The sequence below is a fragment of the Etheostoma cragini genome, chromosome 7, assembly GCF_013103735.1.
Source record: "Etheostoma cragini isolate CJK2018 chromosome 7, CSU_Ecrag_1.0, whole genome shotgun sequence".
Taxonomy (NCBI): Eukaryota; Metazoa; Chordata; class Actinopteri; order Perciformes; family Percidae; genus Etheostoma; species Etheostoma cragini.
In genome coordinates this window covers 16,596,608-16,615,444 of record NC_048413.1, presented here as the reverse complement: position 1 = coordinate 16,615,444, position 18,837 = coordinate 16,596,608, and the positions used below count along the sequence as shown (strand labels likewise).

Below are 18,837 nucleotides of genomic sequence, written 5' to 3'. Positions count from 1 at the left end.
GGGCGGTGCAAATCCCTCTCCAGGGGTGGTTAGTTTTGCATATTGTGTGTCACTAGACAGCTATAAAGGGATTTAACATTTAGTAAAGCATAATCCATTGCAGGCTTTGTGCCTGCCTAAGCTGCACACATCAAATTTGATTGCAAGAAGGCTGCTACCAATGACCAAGCAGGAGGAAAAAAACATGTACTGTGTACACACAGGGTTTATCACTTGAACAATGAGCTGAAGAGACAGCAGGAGGTCAGTTGCTGAGGTGGAGGATCTTCTATGTTGACAATAGGAAGTAAATTACAAAGTAGGGCACTGGTGCTAGGGTCACCCACCACCCTACCCTGGCTCATCCTTAATCTAAACCAATCTAACAGCTCCAGTCTATGTGGCGGGAGCAGGTTGTGACACTCCAGCCTGTTTTAGACCTGTCAAACAAATTGAAGGAGAAGACAGGAAACCAAAAGAATCCCTATCATCCGCAGACTGGCTGTGTTGTGAGCTCGGATGTGGAAATATAAATATTCGGCAGGGCTAATCCACTGAGATGGTTGACTTTGTTTATATGCCTTTTGAATGTTTCATTGATGTGACTGACTGCTTTCCCCCACCCCTCTCTACTCCCCCCACTCAGCATGGTTAACTATGAGACAAAGCGCCGGTGCTCTCTCTATTAAATATGAAATGCAACAAAAAAAATGCTTTAACGGAGTCCGCGGCAGAGAGTTTAAAAGACAGCAATAAAGAGTGAGCAATACCAAGACTTGGGTTCAGTGTGACTGCTTGCTTGAGGACCTCCACTGATACCAGTGCAGAGATAATTCAGCCCACAAGATTACCCAGCTTGATGGAAAAGTGTAGGGTGGGGAGTTCTGGTTGTTTCACTGCACCTACTTAAAGTTGTCTCTTTAGTAGTGTGTAAGTAGAGTGTTTGTGTGAATGTGTGTATGGTTAGGAGAAGAAAATAACCTAACACACTGGCTGAAATTCCCTCTGTCTTCCTATTAAGTACCCGAGCAGTTTGGGCCAACCCTCCACTACTTGACCTTTTGATAGCTGCTAGATAAACGAAAAGACACGGCTGCAATGATTTAGTTGCGAGGCCGATAACACTGAGCAGTCAAATTAGAGCAGGCCACACACACACACACACACACACACGACAAGCCATCCTGGCTTATTTCCGACAATGTGAGATGACATTATCCTCTCTCATACAACCAATTTCTAAACAGTAGGTGAAAGAGAGGCCATGTTTACAGCTGCGGAAAAGGTGGGTTCTCTTTTTAGCCTCATGCATCAGATGTAATAAAGTTGCTGTTCCACAGCTCAAACTCAATCTCCAGAATACTAGAGCACCTTTTAGTCCCAAAGGAGATAGCATACTTTCAGCGAGTTGGGATAAAAATCATTATTATGGCTGTCGTCACTATCACATCATCTAGTGAAGCACCACTTTGCTTTATTGACTTAGGCCAAGACAAAGCAACGAGTGGGTCAACTTGGAATTGATTGCATGATGCATTGGCCTCTAGCCGGAGGGAGTACGTCTGCTGTTATAGAGCTGCAACTCTGAAAAAACTGCAATCCCTCAGCAGCTTATTGCAACAGAGATGACGGTTTCCAAGGAATAAATCACTGAATAATTAAAAATATGATGTTCAGAAGACAGGCTCATGATTACCAGTAATGTGGGAAATGGATTAAGGGAGATTGACTTGTGTTTACTGCAGTTGGTGACCAGGCAGGTAAGTGGCATCCACCTGCTGACACAAATAGATTAGCTATTACTGGGACTTACCTCCGGGTCTGTAAACAACATCGTCTTCTGTGATGAAGGACGTGATTTCTCCGTTCTCTGTGCGCTCGTAGCGTGACTTCTTCTTAGGTGTCTTCTTCTTGCCCTTCTTGCCCCCATCCTCAGCCGTGCCGCTCCCTCCACCTGTGCTGCCATTTTCGTTGTCCTCATCCTCGCTGTGATCGCTCTCTGCATAGTTTTTGGCCCCGCCCTCCAGTGTGCAGCTGCGTCGGGGCCTTGAGCTCTCACTCTCACGGTCACCCCGGTCCCCGTCCTGCCGGCGGGACTTACCAGCCTCTCTCTTGTCCCGGTCCTTGTCTCTGTCTCTGTCCCGCTCTTTCTCCCGCTCCTTTTCTTTGTCGGCCGTCATGATCCGCCACGTGCCTTCCTCAGTCCTCTCACGGCTGGGCCTCCGTGAAAGGTAGACTGTGAGCCTGGGCTTCAGTCTTCTGAATTTACCAGTCAAATCCAGGGAAAATTTGGCCACACCAACAACCCCAGTGTTTCAGAAAAGCTGTGGACAAGAGAAGGAGAACTATTAGCATAACTATATATCAATAACGATTATTCTTCAAGTACAGTTGTTTTGTGCTGGAGAAGATCTTTTATGGATGAGAAATACAAGATTGGTTCCTAGAGATCAGGCAGCTGTGCTGACTCTTCTCAACATCACAGTAATGGTTGGCACTCCCCTCCATAGTCCCGTATACTCTGGAGAGCACTGAGTAGCTTTATCAAAGAACGGAGCCTTGTAGCTTCCTGCTCAAACACACTTCCATTCTTTTTAGAGAGGCAGTAAAACAGAGTTATTTATGGGTAAAAAAAGTGAGGGAAGTCGTAACTGAATGAGCATAAAAAAGTAGTGCTGCATTGAGGATGAGGCTGGCAGCCAATATAATTCCTCAGAGATAATGTGTCGAGGGGCTGTTCAGCACAAGGCTCGTTGCAATGCCATGGGAGACACACAGCATAAAGCTCAATGACAGAGTTAACTGGCTAGCTTCTCTGCAGACCATCTGTGATTTTAGTCATTTGTGTGTGTGTGTGTGTGTCTACATAACTGCGCTGGCTTACTGGACTGCACCCTACCCCAAGTCACAGCCCTGGCTGACAGTCCCCACTGTGTTAATGTGAAGTGACAGCTCTGGAGGGAAGAACACAGCAATCTACTGGGTAAGGGAGGGGGAAGAGAAGCTGAGCAAATCATTGGCCATGCTCAGAACACTGCCATTTACAGCTATCGTCATTCACTAAAAAAAAAAACAGCAACCACTTTCTCATGCCATAATGAAATCCTCCATAAACAGTGAAGTGGGCAAAGCTGAAGCAGCAGGTTGTCTGCACTACACTCCCCCTACACACTGCACCTACAAGGAGGCTTCTCATTTACTGCCAGTGTTTACCCCTCCACCCCTACTGCAACAAATTAACTAGAAATAGTTATTACAGCCCCCAGAGGGATCAGACCAGGCAATCAGCACCAGTGTTACTATGGTGGTAATAGCAGGGTGGGAGAGGGAGTGAAAAAGGAGAAGGGGAAGACATTGAGCCAGGTAAAATAGACTCTGCTTTGAGTAAAAATTATACAGCAAGTCTTCATGTAGACGTGCATTTATTAGGAGGGATAGAAAGAATGTGTAGAGTAAAAGGAAAGAGGGAGGTGGAAGGAAGGATTTTAGCAAGCACAGACGCTCACAGATACACGCACACACACAATGCAGTGCGTTTGACAACGGCGCTCCTCAGCAGCGGGTGCTGTCATCTCGCGAGCAGACACCAACTGACAGGGCAGCTGCTCTCGTCGCCGGCTGCAACACAAACACCGGGCCTGATTAAACCGCAGCCTCGTCACAGCCCCATTAATCACCTAATGATGAGTTACCAAGGCGACCACTGGGCTGCCAGCAACTACACACAAGAGCACATTAGTGCACACGCAGGATGCATGGGCTCAGGAGAGTTTTAACGTGCAGGGTCACACACACGCACACCCATTATGGATACACACCTCCGTTGGTGTGCCAAGATACATACTGTGCTCCCTCCTGTGTCAATATCCAGCAGCATTTCTTGGAGGTGTGAGAAACATGAAAACATTGATGAAGGTACCATTTGATAGCACAGCTCTAACCCCGGGAGCTGCCAGAATCTGTGTGTGAGCTAAGCACCTCTCTTCTCCTCTAATCAGTAACATAAGCCTCTTCCACTGAGAGCAACAAGGACCCTGAACTGTTGCAAATGGAGGGCTGGCCCATTCTCCTTTGATGTTGTGGGCAGCTATAAGCCTCTGTAAGTATCTTTACAATCTAGTTGCTATTAGTTTGCATCTGGATACACTTTACCCAACTGCTGCGTTCCAGTTTCTGAATCACCACTAACTTTTCAGACTTTAACATATCTCTATAAATAAAATAAAAAAATCATCATGCAGATATGCCTTTTAATTGTTTATAAAACTTTACTAGTCAATTTATAATATGTTTAAATGTCTATGGTGGGGGTGGCCTCTAGCTCACCCAGTAAGAGCGTTCATCCCATGTTGGCTGAGTCCTGCAGCGGCGCAGGGTTTGAATCAGACCTGCTGCCCTTTGCTGCCTGTCATCCCCCATCTCTCTCCCCCTTCTAGTCTATGCACTATCACTATAATAAAGGGGAAAATTTAAAGTTTAACAAACGATTGAGTAAAAAGGACTGAATCATTGTGAAGCAAAGTAGTGGCACCGTTGCAATGAAAAGTCAAAATGCATAGATGGCTGACAGGGAGGAGGGAGAGACAGTAAAGCAGAGATAGAAAGCGAGGGGGAAGGCTCTCCACCTACAACCCGGGAAACAAAGTGCTTAGTGGAAAGCAGCGCTGGCTGCCTGGCCGATGAATAACGCTACGACGGGGGCAGGTGAGGCTTGGAGCTATTACACATCAATCACAGGGCCAGGACCCCTTGAAAGATACCAGCTGTCTTAATGGAAAAGAAAAGGAGGGGGCAGTGGCTGGAGAGGGGTTGAGGGGGTCCCAGCCAATATCATCAAATCCACCATTCACATTACTGCAATTGAGTCAAGGGCTTGCAGCCAGTGGGACCCAGCTCAAATACATTTCTCTTTTCTGGGGCGGTTTAAATGAGACCTCTGGCTGAGAAACCACACAGTTTGTGGCTTGATTAACACATCATCCCCCACAATGGCCACACAGCAGGTTTCAGTTACTAAACACAGCTCTCTCGCTCTCTCGCTCTCTCTCTCACAAACAGCCTTTTAAAAATCCATGTTTTATTCATTCCAATCACTCCCACATTTACCCAAATCCATGCTCATCTCTGTAGTTTTAATCAAAACCTATCTAAGGATAAACATTCAAATGATCACGCTTTGCTTGAGTGTCTATACAGCTGTAGGGTTTCTCTTTTTTTATCCCGCCAAATTTCTGTAATTGATTATCTTGGATTATAAATTTGCAAAAGCTAGAGATTTTTTCATACAGCATTTTAAAGAATAAATGATAGAGAAACTAGAAATGTCTACATTTAAATGCAAAATAGAATCTAACAAGAATACAACCGGCACAGTGATCCACTCAGTTTTAGGAGAGAGAAAAGTCATAAATGGCATATTCAATTGGAGAATTATGAAGTAGCAAAATGTGATTGGCAAGGATTTAGGGCCGGCTTTGCAAAGGGATTGAATGAAATACTTGTATGAATACAGATTAGAGGAGAACAATGTAAGCATGAATATACACAGGCTTATTAACAATGAGGGCAACTCAAATTGATCCGAATAAACCGGGCAGATCCTCAGCAGTGCATGAATCCTTGATGTGGTGATGCTGGGCTGCAGAAGGTTTTCGTCAGCTCCGATCCATTACTCAATGCGATCTAATCTAAGCTGCCTTCCGAGCCCCCTAGAAACAACAGCACAATGAAAGCCTCAGCTGGAGGCAAGGTGTAGGCCACTTCGTAAGGGATTCTCTGTGGTCTCTGCACGCTGTCTGCTTTGTCTTACCTGGTGCAATCATAGCTTGCTTTATTCTCTGAGGCCCTCTCTGTTTTAGTTCGCATTGGCAGGGCAAAGACACTTGTCTGCTCCACTTGTTTTTCAATTCACTGATGAGTAACCACATTTTTTTCCCTCTGCTAAAGCTGCACTCACAGAGGCTCTATTTTTAGCCGGCATCCGGGGTTAGTTTAGTAGGTAAAAGCCATGCTCGAGAAAAGATAGCTTGGGGCTTTCCAACATCATCATTTAAACCTGCCTAGAGACTCCCATGGTAAGAGCCAAAGCACTGCTGCACAAAAACAAATTCTCATGCAGAATGACACTGTGAGCGACAATAAACTATCACTGTCTAAAAACATTAAGCCAGTTTACACAATCCCCCCGGGGTTAACAGTAGCATTGGTTACCTTCTTTCTGTAATACAAACCAATACCCACTAAGTCAAATATATTCTCTGTCCAACAGTCCACAGGTACTTTCAATCACAGACATGAGGATCAGACTGTATGCTCCACAGGGTCTAAGCCTCTACTCCATCTCTAAAGGAAGGCTAAATCCTCATCTAGTCTCTGTGTGCTCTCTGCGAGGGCTCCAAATGGCCCTGAGGGGACCACTCCACAACCCAAGATGTCCATTATCTACAGGGTCTGTGAGCAGGCCTTCATTCTGCAGCCTAATACGAGTTACTTCAAGACCAGACACAGTCCCTCCCTGCTGGAGCAAAGCTGAAGGCCATTTCAGCAGCTCTGACTGCTTCACCAGGCATCATGTTTAGAACTGGCTCCATGAGAGAAATGGCAGCGTTGTCCATTGTCACCCTTCCCCTTGTGCTTCAATGAGGCACTCTTCAGAAATGTAATCATGAGCAGGCCAGTAAAGGATCTCTCCCGATGTGTCAATGATAAAAAAATGCAGGAGAATGTGAGGTATGTGACAGCAGAAAACGTTATCATGAATGTGTGTCTTAATAGAGTTTCCCCTGTAGATCTGTGGGCTACCTTTTTTTGCAGTGTGAATAAAATGCATAATATGAAAGGATTTCTAGTGTCTTTCACCTCTGGAGAGGCAATGACAATTCAATTTTTTGGTGAATTACGCTGTTGTAATGGAAATTTACCCGAAGGGAAAGCTGGGTTCAGAAAAGGTTTAAATACACACTGGAAGCATTCAAGACTCACTTGCACTAAATCATATCTGTATCATATCATCAAACATGTATCTAGAGTCCAACCAATAAAGCATTTCATAATAATAATAATAATAATAATAATCTGTGTATATATATATATATATATATATATATATATATATATATATATATACTTTTTTTAAAATCCCAAAACGTGTCACGAAACAAACAGACTTCCCTTACATTAGTTATTTGTAGTTATTTATGAGTTCTCACTAAAATAATATCATAATTTGTTTTCCTATAATAGAACAGAGGAACCTCAAAATATATCAAAGTTCTGATAAATAAAGCGTATAACAATACAAACTTAAGAAATGAAACATAAAGTCCTTTGAACAAAAACACATAAAAAAAAAAAATCAGAGTTGCCAACAGGAACGTTTGTCCTCTGGTGGACAAACTGTGCAATGCCTACGCTTATAAAAAGGTTGATAGTCCGTTTTTATTTTCTAAATATTAATTATCAGAATCATTTATTTGTCATTAAAAAGGATTCTGATGGATGAATATTTAGAAATAATCATTTAAATCGGCCATTATAAAGGCCAGTACCGATAGATATATTGGTCGGGCTCAACATGTATCACTATAAAAATGAAGCAGAGCTGTAGCCGGGGGAGAAGGATGTGAGTAACATATTTCCTCAATCCCACATATCGAAAAAGGATTTACTGGGAATGAAAACAAAAAGTGATTTTGTCATTTGTTAGAATGAAAGGACTCTTGAGATTTTAATATTTGAGCACTCAATCATGAATCACTTGCATTGATATTCTGCAATCAAACATCCCCACTCTTCCACTCTACCTACCCGCTTAACAATCCTATCAGTCAGTTCAACTCCAACGGGTAGTCTAAACGAGCGTGGGTGAGAAGGAAATGTGTTCATATGGCTGCCCTACATCCTCCAGCTACTCTAATCACTATGCCACACAGAGCGAGGTGCCAACAGAGAGGAAAAACTAGCATAAATTGATTAGTGCGACGACAGATAAGACAGCTCTGAGTTTTTAGACTGACAGCACAGATACCAAAGACCAGATACCGAAAACAAAGCCATTAGGTCAGCACACAAAACCATTATTCCACCTAAATTATTTAGCTATTTGGTGGCAAACTCTGCTCTTTCCTTGAGCAGATGGTCGGGGGAGGAGAGAGGGAGGGAGGGAGGGAGGGAGGGGCAATGCCTCCATTCAATGGCTTATAATGATCCGAGCCAAAAAACACCTCCACCTCTAGATACCACAGGATGGTATTACCTCTAATTAGGGCTATTATTTTATATGCAAACGTCTCTCCTCTAACCACCCAACAAACCATCCCGATTGACTGCCATTACAAAATAAAATACAACAAAGGGATTCTACGCATAACAGCCCCATTTTGTCTGTTACCCTCCATGCTAATTTCAGCATTCTCGCATCCAGAGCTATAACTCACAAGTGAATGTGTAAGGACTGTAAATACGCTCTCCGCTTGGAGATGTGTTTGTTTAAGGAAAAGGACAGCTTAGAATGCAGTCAGCAAGGAAGGTGACTAGGAGTGGAAAATTCAGTGTGGCGTTCAGCCTTGTCATCCACCATCTCAGTCATGCAGGCCAGTGATCCTAGGTAAAAGGGGAATTCACCCTCTGCAGTGCACAGAGGGAGAACAATACTATGAATCATGACTCTGTGAGGCTTCCATGCAGCTAGCCACGTTAAAGTCATAGACGGGGCTGTGTTGTTAATATAAATTTTAAAGAGTCTGACCAGCATGGTTTACTACCTGGACCACAAGCAAAAGCTTAGGTCTTAACCTAAAAATACATACCAGCTACAAAAGTCAACTATTTTCCAAAAACATTAGCAGCAGGGGGCTGGAACAATGGGCTTTTGGGAAAATATTATAAAAGGGGCTGGATATTACACAGTGTACTGTAGTGATCCCCAGATTAACTCTGCCTGTTCATGTGTGAAATGGAGACTTGATCCCTGACTGATAGCGCGCTATGCCTCAAGCAAACACAAGCTGCATATTTTTCATCTTTCCAAACACCTAGTACCTGCAATATTGGATTACACATTGAATTCTTCACTGTGCAACAACAATGGCACATTAAAACTACCGCCCGACACAACATAGCTCTAGCGGACTAAAGGCCTGTTGTCTTATTTAAACCAAAGGTGAAAGCAGCTGGCTGTGTGTGGCTGAGTTGCTGTGAATAAGCCTCAGATATTCTTGGAATGTTAATGTTAGGCTTTGACCATGGCAGTCTCACCGACTTCTCCTCTCATCACTGGGCCATTAATGACGATGAAAACACAATTTAGGACTGCCTGTGCCACTAACAGACTCTTTTAGAATAGAGAGAACATTTCCGAAATTATTTTTCTTTCTTAATATTTAGTACTAATACCGACAGGAGAAAAAATAGTGCTAGAGTAACCTTTGATACTGCACTGAATTAACACAACGTTATAAGACACAATTTTTAACTAATCCCATGCTTGCATTGTGTTTAAACACACCATATGCTGGGCTCATGCATAGAAAAGCAGACTCTAGTGCTTCTGCCATTGCAGTTGCTTAATGGAAATCTAGGAGGACAGCTTTGTGGAGCCTTGTTAAAATAGCTTCCCACTGCATCTGCAAGCTTATAAAAAGCTACTGAAAGCATATTCACTACAGTGCAGCATTCATCTAAGTGTATACACATGTGTCAATCTAAAATGTGTAGGCCATTGACACGCACACTTCCAAGCACACAACATATATAAACAAAAAAAAGCTTCTGCTGAGCCACTGTATTTGCAGTACAGGTCAGACTATGTGCTCAGCCGATAAATGGCTGGAGGGTAATGTGCTTTGACCTTCTATCTTTCTTTCAGCAGCTCCTTACATATATTGCTGTCTCTCCTCATATATATCGTTCGGGCAAATGGCGCCCTTCACCCTTCTCCCTCCTGTCCCCTCCTTAAAAGGCTGAAGGGACATCTTTGCCTTCTGTACTTAACTGACAGCCCTGGCAGCTTTTTCACTAAGCACCAAGGGGAGGGGGAACAAGGTTCGTCGAGGGGAAATGCTGCAATGAATAATTATGTTTCATAACATGCCCCATCCCCCCAACCTTTATTAGCATCAAACAATAATTAATGGGGAACAAGGGGCACTGAATAGTCTGCTTTCCGCTTTCCAGAACAAGAAGGTCAATATGCCCTTCAACCCTTTTCACTCTGCTCCCCGTCAAAGCAGGAGACACCTCATCCCTCTAAAAACATGCTCTTAGCTTATTTATGATGCCAGTTGCTCTGCTGGAGAAAAGGCAGCATTCCTGCTACACTCAGCAAAACAGGCCAGATCACTTTACACAGCAGTTCTCTACTTACATCTCCACACCTCTTCTCAGCAGGCTAACTCAACAATTCAATAATGAATATTAAATGCCTCCTAATTGATGTCTATGGGAGTTGGAGGGGCTGAAAATATGGGCTATTGGACATGGGCTTGACTTAATTAAGTTTTTGTGTACGTAAAAAAAAAAAAATCTCTGATCAGCAGGAGCAAAGCCAGTTCTGATCGAATTAGCTTTGCACTAAGAGCTCCATTGATCTTGGCACTCAACTGTGCAGATGAAACCCGGAAAGGCAGCTGGTAATCCAATAGCAGAGATGGGAAGTGCTTCAAGGACTCTGCTGTATTAACCCACCTATTTCCTACACAAAGAGGCAAGATGTTAGCGCACGGCACTCGCTGGACTGATTTGAAGCCACAAGGCCTTGGGAGTTCCAGTGAAATAAATAAAAGCAGCAGTGTGACCAAAAGCAAGGTACTTGAAAGCTGAAAGTAATTGCTTTAGCCATAGCTATCATGTAATGAGTCAATAAGATGAAACAAGCGGAGCCAAGATCGGTGTTTAAATGAGCTGTGTGGCAATATTCAATTCCTAATACATACTTTATAATCCCTGCCAAAAATCTGAACACAAGGCTGACATCAATTTAAAGGTGTTATTCACTCAAGTGTGAAAGTGTAAGGTTAGGAGAATCAATGTAGAGAAATCGGTCTTTACACTGTGATAACTTCATTGCAGCAAGCATTAATGCAAGCCTTTGCAATCAATTTTGCATGACATAAATGACATCAAACAAGAACCCAGAGGGCAGGGAGCATGTAAAATGAAACGGAGCAAAAGTAAGGTAGTAAAGGGCAAAACATACATCTGTTTTCCTTGTGGAAATAGCTCCAGTGAAATGCGCCTGAATAGCATCGCTGTCGCGCATTAGCACTTTTTCTCACAAACACACACAAACGCACGCACTAGCGCAAGAACGCAGTAATGCTCACACACGCATAAACGCCCAAACGCGCGCACGCACACACACACACACACACACACACACACACACACACACACACACACACACACACACACACACACACACACACACACACACGTAATCCATCAAGGATTCATGAGTGACTGCTCAATAACAAATTGAGTGCATTTCTCTCCTTCATATCACTGCAGCAAACAAAGAGTGAGAACTTCTTAGCAACCCACAGACACGCCACAAACACACACTACTCTCATACCACACTAATAACCTTGGGCAGTCTACCAGTGCCATGACTTTATGGAACAGTATGGGCTCTAAATAGAAGCTCCATTTCTCACCAGCAGTCAGTAACGGCTCTATTTCTGCCATCCTGTCATTAAATATTTATCTTAGCCGAGTTACTGATCATGCCAAGGTGATAACCATTCAAAAACCTAACTCTGCGGCTTTTTTTCTGCCCCACACACACCTCGCCTTACTCACCTTACTCTAACACTGCTACAATAAAGACCCTATTTATAAAAGGATTATCTACAAGTGTTCCTTTAATCAGCGTATGGCAGGACTGTAGAAATCCCTCAACAACAGTCCCAAAGGAATATCTTTCTCTGAAGCCCTATCAGGCAGAGGATCTCCTTCACCGACAGCAGACTGAGTGAGTAGGAGTGAGTGTGTTTGACGATAAAAAGATGTGCTGCTACCTTGCTATAATGTCCTCTCCAACAATCTCAGAACAAAGGCCTCCATTTTGAAGTGGAGTTAGGATGGCATGGCACTCTTAAGGTCTCCTGCTGCTGTGTGTCCTATTGCTTTCAATCCTCTTTGTTAGGTTGGTGTTTGTTATGCTAGCGAGATAAGCCACTGTTGTGGGTGGCTGGGTGTACTACAGCAACCGATGCACTGCTTGACTGCCAAAGCTGACAGTCTGTGGGAGGGATTGTGGGCGTTATAGATTACTAGGAGACAGATGTCCAGTCTTGCCCCAACGCTGACTCAACCACTAACCCCAAAAACTGTGCGTATGCAAACTGGACTGCTTCCTGGTGGGTCTTAAGTTTGTCTGCACCAGGCCAATAAAGTCAGCTCTCTTTATCATAGCACCCTTCCTCTTTTACTAGCGCAGGGCTGAGCAGCTTTGTTATTTATGAAACATAAGAGTTGAAAGTCTTCTCTGTTATAGCCTGATAAACATTACAAGCTGTCTTGTGCAGGCAAACAAGCAACCTGATTCCGAGAAAATGACACAAGGCTCGAGCAAACAAGAAATGTGGAGGTTTGGATGAATGCAAAAAAAAAAACCATTAAAAGACTGTTGCGAATGCCTCTGGAGAACAGATGACTGGCATTGGCACTGGCAAGACACAGCATCATTGTCTACCATAAACACATTGAGATTCTCTGCTGCACTAAATAAGTGTCATGCTCCAATAAGCAGAATCAAACCATTTGAGCGTCTGTTGTCTTTAACTCTCCCTCTCTTTGTTTTATGGTGAGCCGTCACAGTTAATGATTTCCTCAAGATTTCCATTTTTAACATATGATTTACATGTTTGAAATGCTTAATTGAGCAGAGACAGGTTTGTATAAAGCAACCATTACTGCCAAGCTGAATCCAAAAACTGTTTGGGCGAAGCTTAGGAATTCCACCTTAAAAGCAAGGTTGATCAAGAGGAAACTGACAAGGTATCAGCATATTGCCTTTCAGTTTCTTCTGGTTTACATATCTGGATTGTGCAGTCATCCCTTCCAGAGAGAATCACCGCCAGCATAAACAATTACACTCCCCCCCCCCATCCGAGCACAAGCCTCTCACTCAGCTTGACAATCAAACCCATTAAATCTTTCTGTGAATTAAAGCTAGTTATCTAAAAGCACTGACACATATCAAGAATAGTCATTAGCATGTCATTTCAGCAAAAAAACAGGAACGATTTGCCGGTTCAGAGAGATCATCTCTCTACATGCAGCCTGGGGCAGCCCTTACTGTCTACCTCATTATTTTTGGAAGAACAAGGCCACTGATGAATCCTTTTGGGTTAAATGTAAGGTGCTCTTGTAAATACCTGGCTCACATACAGCAACAGACTGCTTTAAGTTGCTCTTCTTACAGACACTGTAAATACATGGATAAATATTACTTAACTAAGCTGTAAAATCAAAGTAGAGTTGTTGGAGTACATCCCTCCCACGCACCTGCACATTCTGCAGTGAGAAAAACTGTCAAATGTTGGCTTTTTGCAAATACTAGCTGAGCTGACAAGTGCCAATGATACAATGTGAGTGATAAAGACATTCATTCCTGAAAGAGGTTTTCCAGATGTGATTGTCTGCAGTGCTCCAGTGCTTCATTACTGGATAAAAGCTGTGTTTTCCCATTTACGTTGCCAGGGGGACAAATGAATAGCAGAATCACTCGCACAACTAATCAAATGAGTGAGTGACGACAAGTCAATATTTTCTTATTGTGTGGACAAGCAATATGTCTACACAGTAACGGGCTGTGCTTCGAGGCTTAGGCCATGGAAGACTTACAGCATTACATGGATAATGTGCCAGTAATCTGGCATTGTGCAGCTGATCAGTGCCAATAAAGACGCAGTATCAAAAAACAACCGTTACCAAGGACGGGCTAAATTACCATCTCACCACACATCGTCTAGACACTGTACTTCAAACAAACGTACTCTGTTGTGTAAGGGCTGTAAGCCAACAAAGACCAAACTGTAATTGGACATTGATCTGTCAAGGTCTAAGGATAAATAACTCATCCTAAGGGTAGCCATGAAGAGAGCAGTATGTAAACACACCCAACCTTACTGAGATGTTACAGAAAATGGGCAAATTGAAATCTACGAGTCCTAAGCACTACATGCTCTGCTCAGAGAACTCAGATTGTATCCATTTTACTTTAATTCCGTGGAGCTCATTTGTCATTTTTCAAAGACATCTCATTTTAAAAACAGACCATAATCTTGATTTTGATTACATCCTTGACAAAAAAAAAACTCCTTAAACACAAAATGGAGCAAACCTCTCTACAAGCCTGGTTAAACACAAACAAGATCAATGGGTAAATTTATCCGCTAATATTACCATTCGCTGCCTGGCAAGTAATCATTAAGAAATGGCACTGATGCATTATTCATTGGCTAATGTATAATTCAGACTTAACAGCAGATTCTATGCATAAATAAAGCTGTGATACATTTAAACACTTTAAATGTTTACTTGCTAAAATAGAACATGAATGCTTCCCTGCTGCTGTCACTCGATTTTCTGCTACCATTGCTGAGAATGCAGAGACGCAAGGTGGGTACTGAAATATAGACTCCAACAGCCAGCCCACTCATCATAACACATACACTGAACGGTGGTGGGGGGGGTGGGGAATAAGCAGTTCCTGGTGTGTGATTGCTAAAAGAGTGTCTTGTTTCTTTGTTGTACTAATTCAATAGAAATTAGGATTGGTCAGTAAAATCACACATTACAGCCTTACAGAATACACAATTTTCCTTCTGGCACATAAAGAATAATGTACTGTTGCTTTATCGCCCTCGGACATCAGCATGTGTGTCCAAACATCACAGCGGGATTGTGAGGGTGTTCTTGTTGAAGTATCAAAGCTGGTGTCAGAGGGACAGTCAACAGGGAGGACGAGGAGGCAGTGAGGGCACACAGGCTCTATCTGACGGTGTTCGGAGCATGCGGCCCTGCGGGGACCGCCATTCCACTTTATGACCATGCACTGAATTAACGAGGCCAGATGTCCCCCCACTTAACATGTGTGAAAGTGCCCTCCGATGGGCTCAGCTGCTTTAAGGATGTACAGACAGAGTGGGGGGGGGGAAAGGAGACAGGCCTATTTTCAATTATCCCAATTTCTCACTCATCGTTGGCTCCCAAGGTTTATGTTAATTAAACATATCAGCTTCTTCCTCTGTGCACAAAACAAATTAGATGGAATTTTTCTATAAACAATCGATCAGAGCACCTCTCTGGTCCTTCATCCCTGTATTTTAGTCACCCACCAGAGGGTACTGCCTCCGTAGCAGTGCTTACACTGTTTCATGTGTACTATGTCAATCAGTGGCTATTGTATTAGAAATGTGTGACTGGTGAACCACTATGCCAGGACAATAGTTCTGGAAGTGGTGAGCTGGCCGGTTCAATTTAGAAATAAAACTATATCCCCCTATACCTTCTGTATAGGGGGATGGAAATGATGCCAACAATGGTATGGAAGCCATAACTTCTTATTGTTTTTCCGCCTGCCTTCATGACACGGCGGCTTTTGCATTTCTGTATTGTCGGGGTCAAAAGTGAGAGGATAACTGCGAGCCATACCTTATATGCGGGTGAAACAGAAGGCAGTTAAGCCACATCCAGGGGTGTAATTTACCTATTTTTATCTGATCAGCATCTGATCGGTTGGTTTTCAGTGGGTCAAACATCCACATCTGTTTTTACTCAGCTTATTTTAGTAACAATTGGGTTATTCATTTGTAATTACAATGGGATACAGTTGATCCATTCAGAATAGTACCCCAGTGTAAAAGACACCAAGACCCCAGCAGACTTACTCATTAGAAAGACAATTAGAGGCCCGCCAATATTGCATCAATTACAGTTTCTCTAATTCTTTAAGCATTACATCATGGCGTTTAAAAAACACAGACAACCTCTGAGTGTTTTTTCTACCAGCCAGCAACTGCCATCATCCTGACACAGGGGGAAATAAAGGGGGCAAAGACACAACATGGTGCAATCCCAGTGAGGGCCATCATGCGAGCAGATTAAATAACGTTTTTTCAATGCCTTGTCAAACATTCAGCCGCCTCTGAACAGCTAGACAGCCGTTACGGCCTGACTCTATAAAGCATCTCTCTGTATGGTCGGAAACAGCCTCTTTGATCCGGATATCGCCTCTCAGATTCCTCAGAGGTGACACTCATACACGCGCCCGAATGTGAGCTGAATGTTTACTCGCTCTCTGAATCTTGTCAGCGGCGAGACTTGTGTTTATGAAGGGGGGTGACTCACAGCGCTACTACAGTATGATTCCCTTGGTTTACATGAATCAACAACGCAGACTGCGGACTCAGACGCAGATCCAATTGCACATCAGATTTCATTTCCTACAGACACAGGTACGTAGCACTGCAAATAGAGATGATGTGAAATGATACAGCGGTATGGTTGTATGTACATAATTAAGCTTAGGAGTCTGCTATACTCTCATCTGATAGCAGTCTTACCGTGAAACCCTCACTGCTCCCATTCAAATTCCACACTGCGGAACAATTCGGGCTCTTGTGTACAACTCCATTAAGAGGTCTGACCACTTCCTCTATCATACGCTCCACCGGTAGTGAAACTAAATGGATATCATAACCTCTGGGGAACTGAGGAAGATGCCATTTCTAAATGCGTTCAGAGAGAAAAGCTATGCAAGTTTTCCCACATGATAGTGGCACGTTTCTCGCATAACCAAAATGATTTCTGTCACACTGCTGGTTACCATTTCAGAGACAGGCCTATCACTCGATTCAGTGATCACCAAACAACAGAAAAGACATTTATGGTCTAAAAGCTCTCTATGAATCAACCAGAAGAGAAAAGCCAAAGTGTCACCTTTAGTCAGCTAATAATGGTGGAGCAAATAAACTCATATGACAAGTGACATCAGCTAAAAATCCTCAATACAAAGCGTGTTGACTGTAAAGTCTTCACACCACCGTTATTTAATGACATCTTAATCAAAGATCGCTCCCTCTTAAGATTAGAGAGCACCAACCGGCAGTTAAGTGTTGTGAGTTACAGGAACACTAAGAAACACGACCACTCTTTTAACTAAAATTGCGCCTCATGACTACAATGTGTCAAATTCACTTTGAGAGGTTTAAAACTGAATGAGCCTCACATGATTAAACCGTGTTTAGGTGAATTAAATGTCCTTTATGTTCCATTATCTGCAGTGCTTGTGCTATACATTAGCCCATGCAGTGTCATCCCACTCAAGTGGATTAATCACATCTGAATCATTAAGCTGGAGGTCACTTCTCAGCTAGCAGGGGGACAAAAAACGTGCCACAGGAAGCTGAGCATGGTGGAGATTAGCTTCTCACAATTAGCAATGTAACATCTGAGTCAATGTAAAAGCTCAGTGAAAAATGCAGCAGCAGGGGGAGGATTTCAGGAAGGGATTGTTTTTATATGGCGGAGATGGAAGGCAATCGTGGCTTCCCCCCTTCCTTGATTTGTATCTTGTTTCAGGGCTGAACCTTTCTTTGTGCTTATGTGGCCACATACACTTTGGATTTAGCGTCTGACTGGAGTCACATGAAGACTTACTATGACCAATTTTACAGTGATTTAGGTAAACAAGCCCTCCTCCCCCTTCTACTATAACTGGAAAACATTAGATAAGCCGCCTTGCAGACAAATAACTGTAGTCTGCTTTCAAATCCTAAGCTGCCCCCTCCTAAAACACACACACACACACACCACCAGCCCCAGCCCGCCCCCCCTTTGCGCTTTTCAACAACAGGCACTGATCTCCCCCCTTTCCCCCCCCACAGTGAGAGCTGCATGTGCTTGGGCCAGAGTTCATAGCCTCTGGGGTGCTGAAGGGAGGGAAGTCAAGTTAATTTGGTGGTCCTTCAACAGTTTGCTGGTTCAGTCGGCCTCCAGCACACAGTCCCCTCCCATTCTTTCAAAAAGACTCAACTTCTTTCCATTATTACAGTCCAATGCTCAATTTATGACACATGCGAGGCTGTAAATCCAACAGCCAATGCTTTTTATGTGAAACTTGGGGAAATCCCACCAGTGAAAATGTATGTGCCACTGACTCATCAAGAACCATCAACATTTTTTTTACCTGAAAAAATGCAACTTTGCTTTCCTTGAAGTTGATTGATTGCTCGTATACACGCGCACAAGTAGTTTTTCCTGGGCAGCAATGTTGCCATTTGATCTCTCGTGTTGTTTATTCATTATTCTGGCTTTAACCCATTAGCTTGTGAAGCCTTGTTACAGGCTAGCCAGGTCATGGAGGTTGCCTACGGGTCTGTTACACAGTCCAGAGAGAGAGAGAGAGAGAGAGAGAGAGAGACCGAGACAAGTTTTACAACAACGATGCCAACTTTCAAAAACATTTGACTCGAGGTCACACGTGCTTCCTACTCCGGGATAAAAACTAAATCAGGACGCTTTTAGCTCAAACTCTGAGTGTCGCCCGGCTTTATTCATCGCCATATACCAAGTACTGTTTCTTTATCACACACTAATTGCTCTCCCTGTCCGCGGCCCCCACCTCCACCTCCTCCTCCTCCTCCTCCTCCTCCAACCACAACCGTCCCGCAATCTTTTTTTGTATTCAACTACTCACCCGCCAGTCTGGTGATTCTTGGGAGTCCCAGAGACTGCTGCAAACAACTTCAAAACGCGGTCCTTGCCCGAGATGCCCCCCGAACTTAAGCCAGCTGTGGCTTTATCCAAAAGCCGGGACGAAACAAGGTGAACACGGATACTTTTTGTATACA

General features: G+C 43.4%; 1 protein-coding gene across 5 annotated transcripts in view; it reads right to left on the bottom strand.

Annotated features, from left to right (window-relative positions):
* Nucleotides 1–18,837, bottom strand: part of rerea (arginine-glutamic acid dipeptide (RE) repeats a) — a 128,067-nt gene that overhangs the window by 74,147 nt on the left and 35,083 nt on the right. For 3 of the 5 annotated variants that reach the window (XM_034878007.1, XM_034878010.1, XM_034878011.1), the window contains exons 1-2: nt 18,684–18,836; nt 1,793–2,303 (exon numbers count right to left, since the gene is read on the bottom strand). In XM_034878007.1, coding sequence (XP_034733898.1) covers nt 1,793–2,159 — 367 coding nt within the window. In that variant the 5' untranslated portion in view covers nt 2,160–2,303; nt 18,684–18,836. Of the gene's footprint in view, nt 1–1,792; nt 2,304–18,683; nt 18,837 lie in introns of those variants that run through there. The other 2 variants (XM_034878008.1, XM_034878009.1) reach the window with 1 other exon arrangement.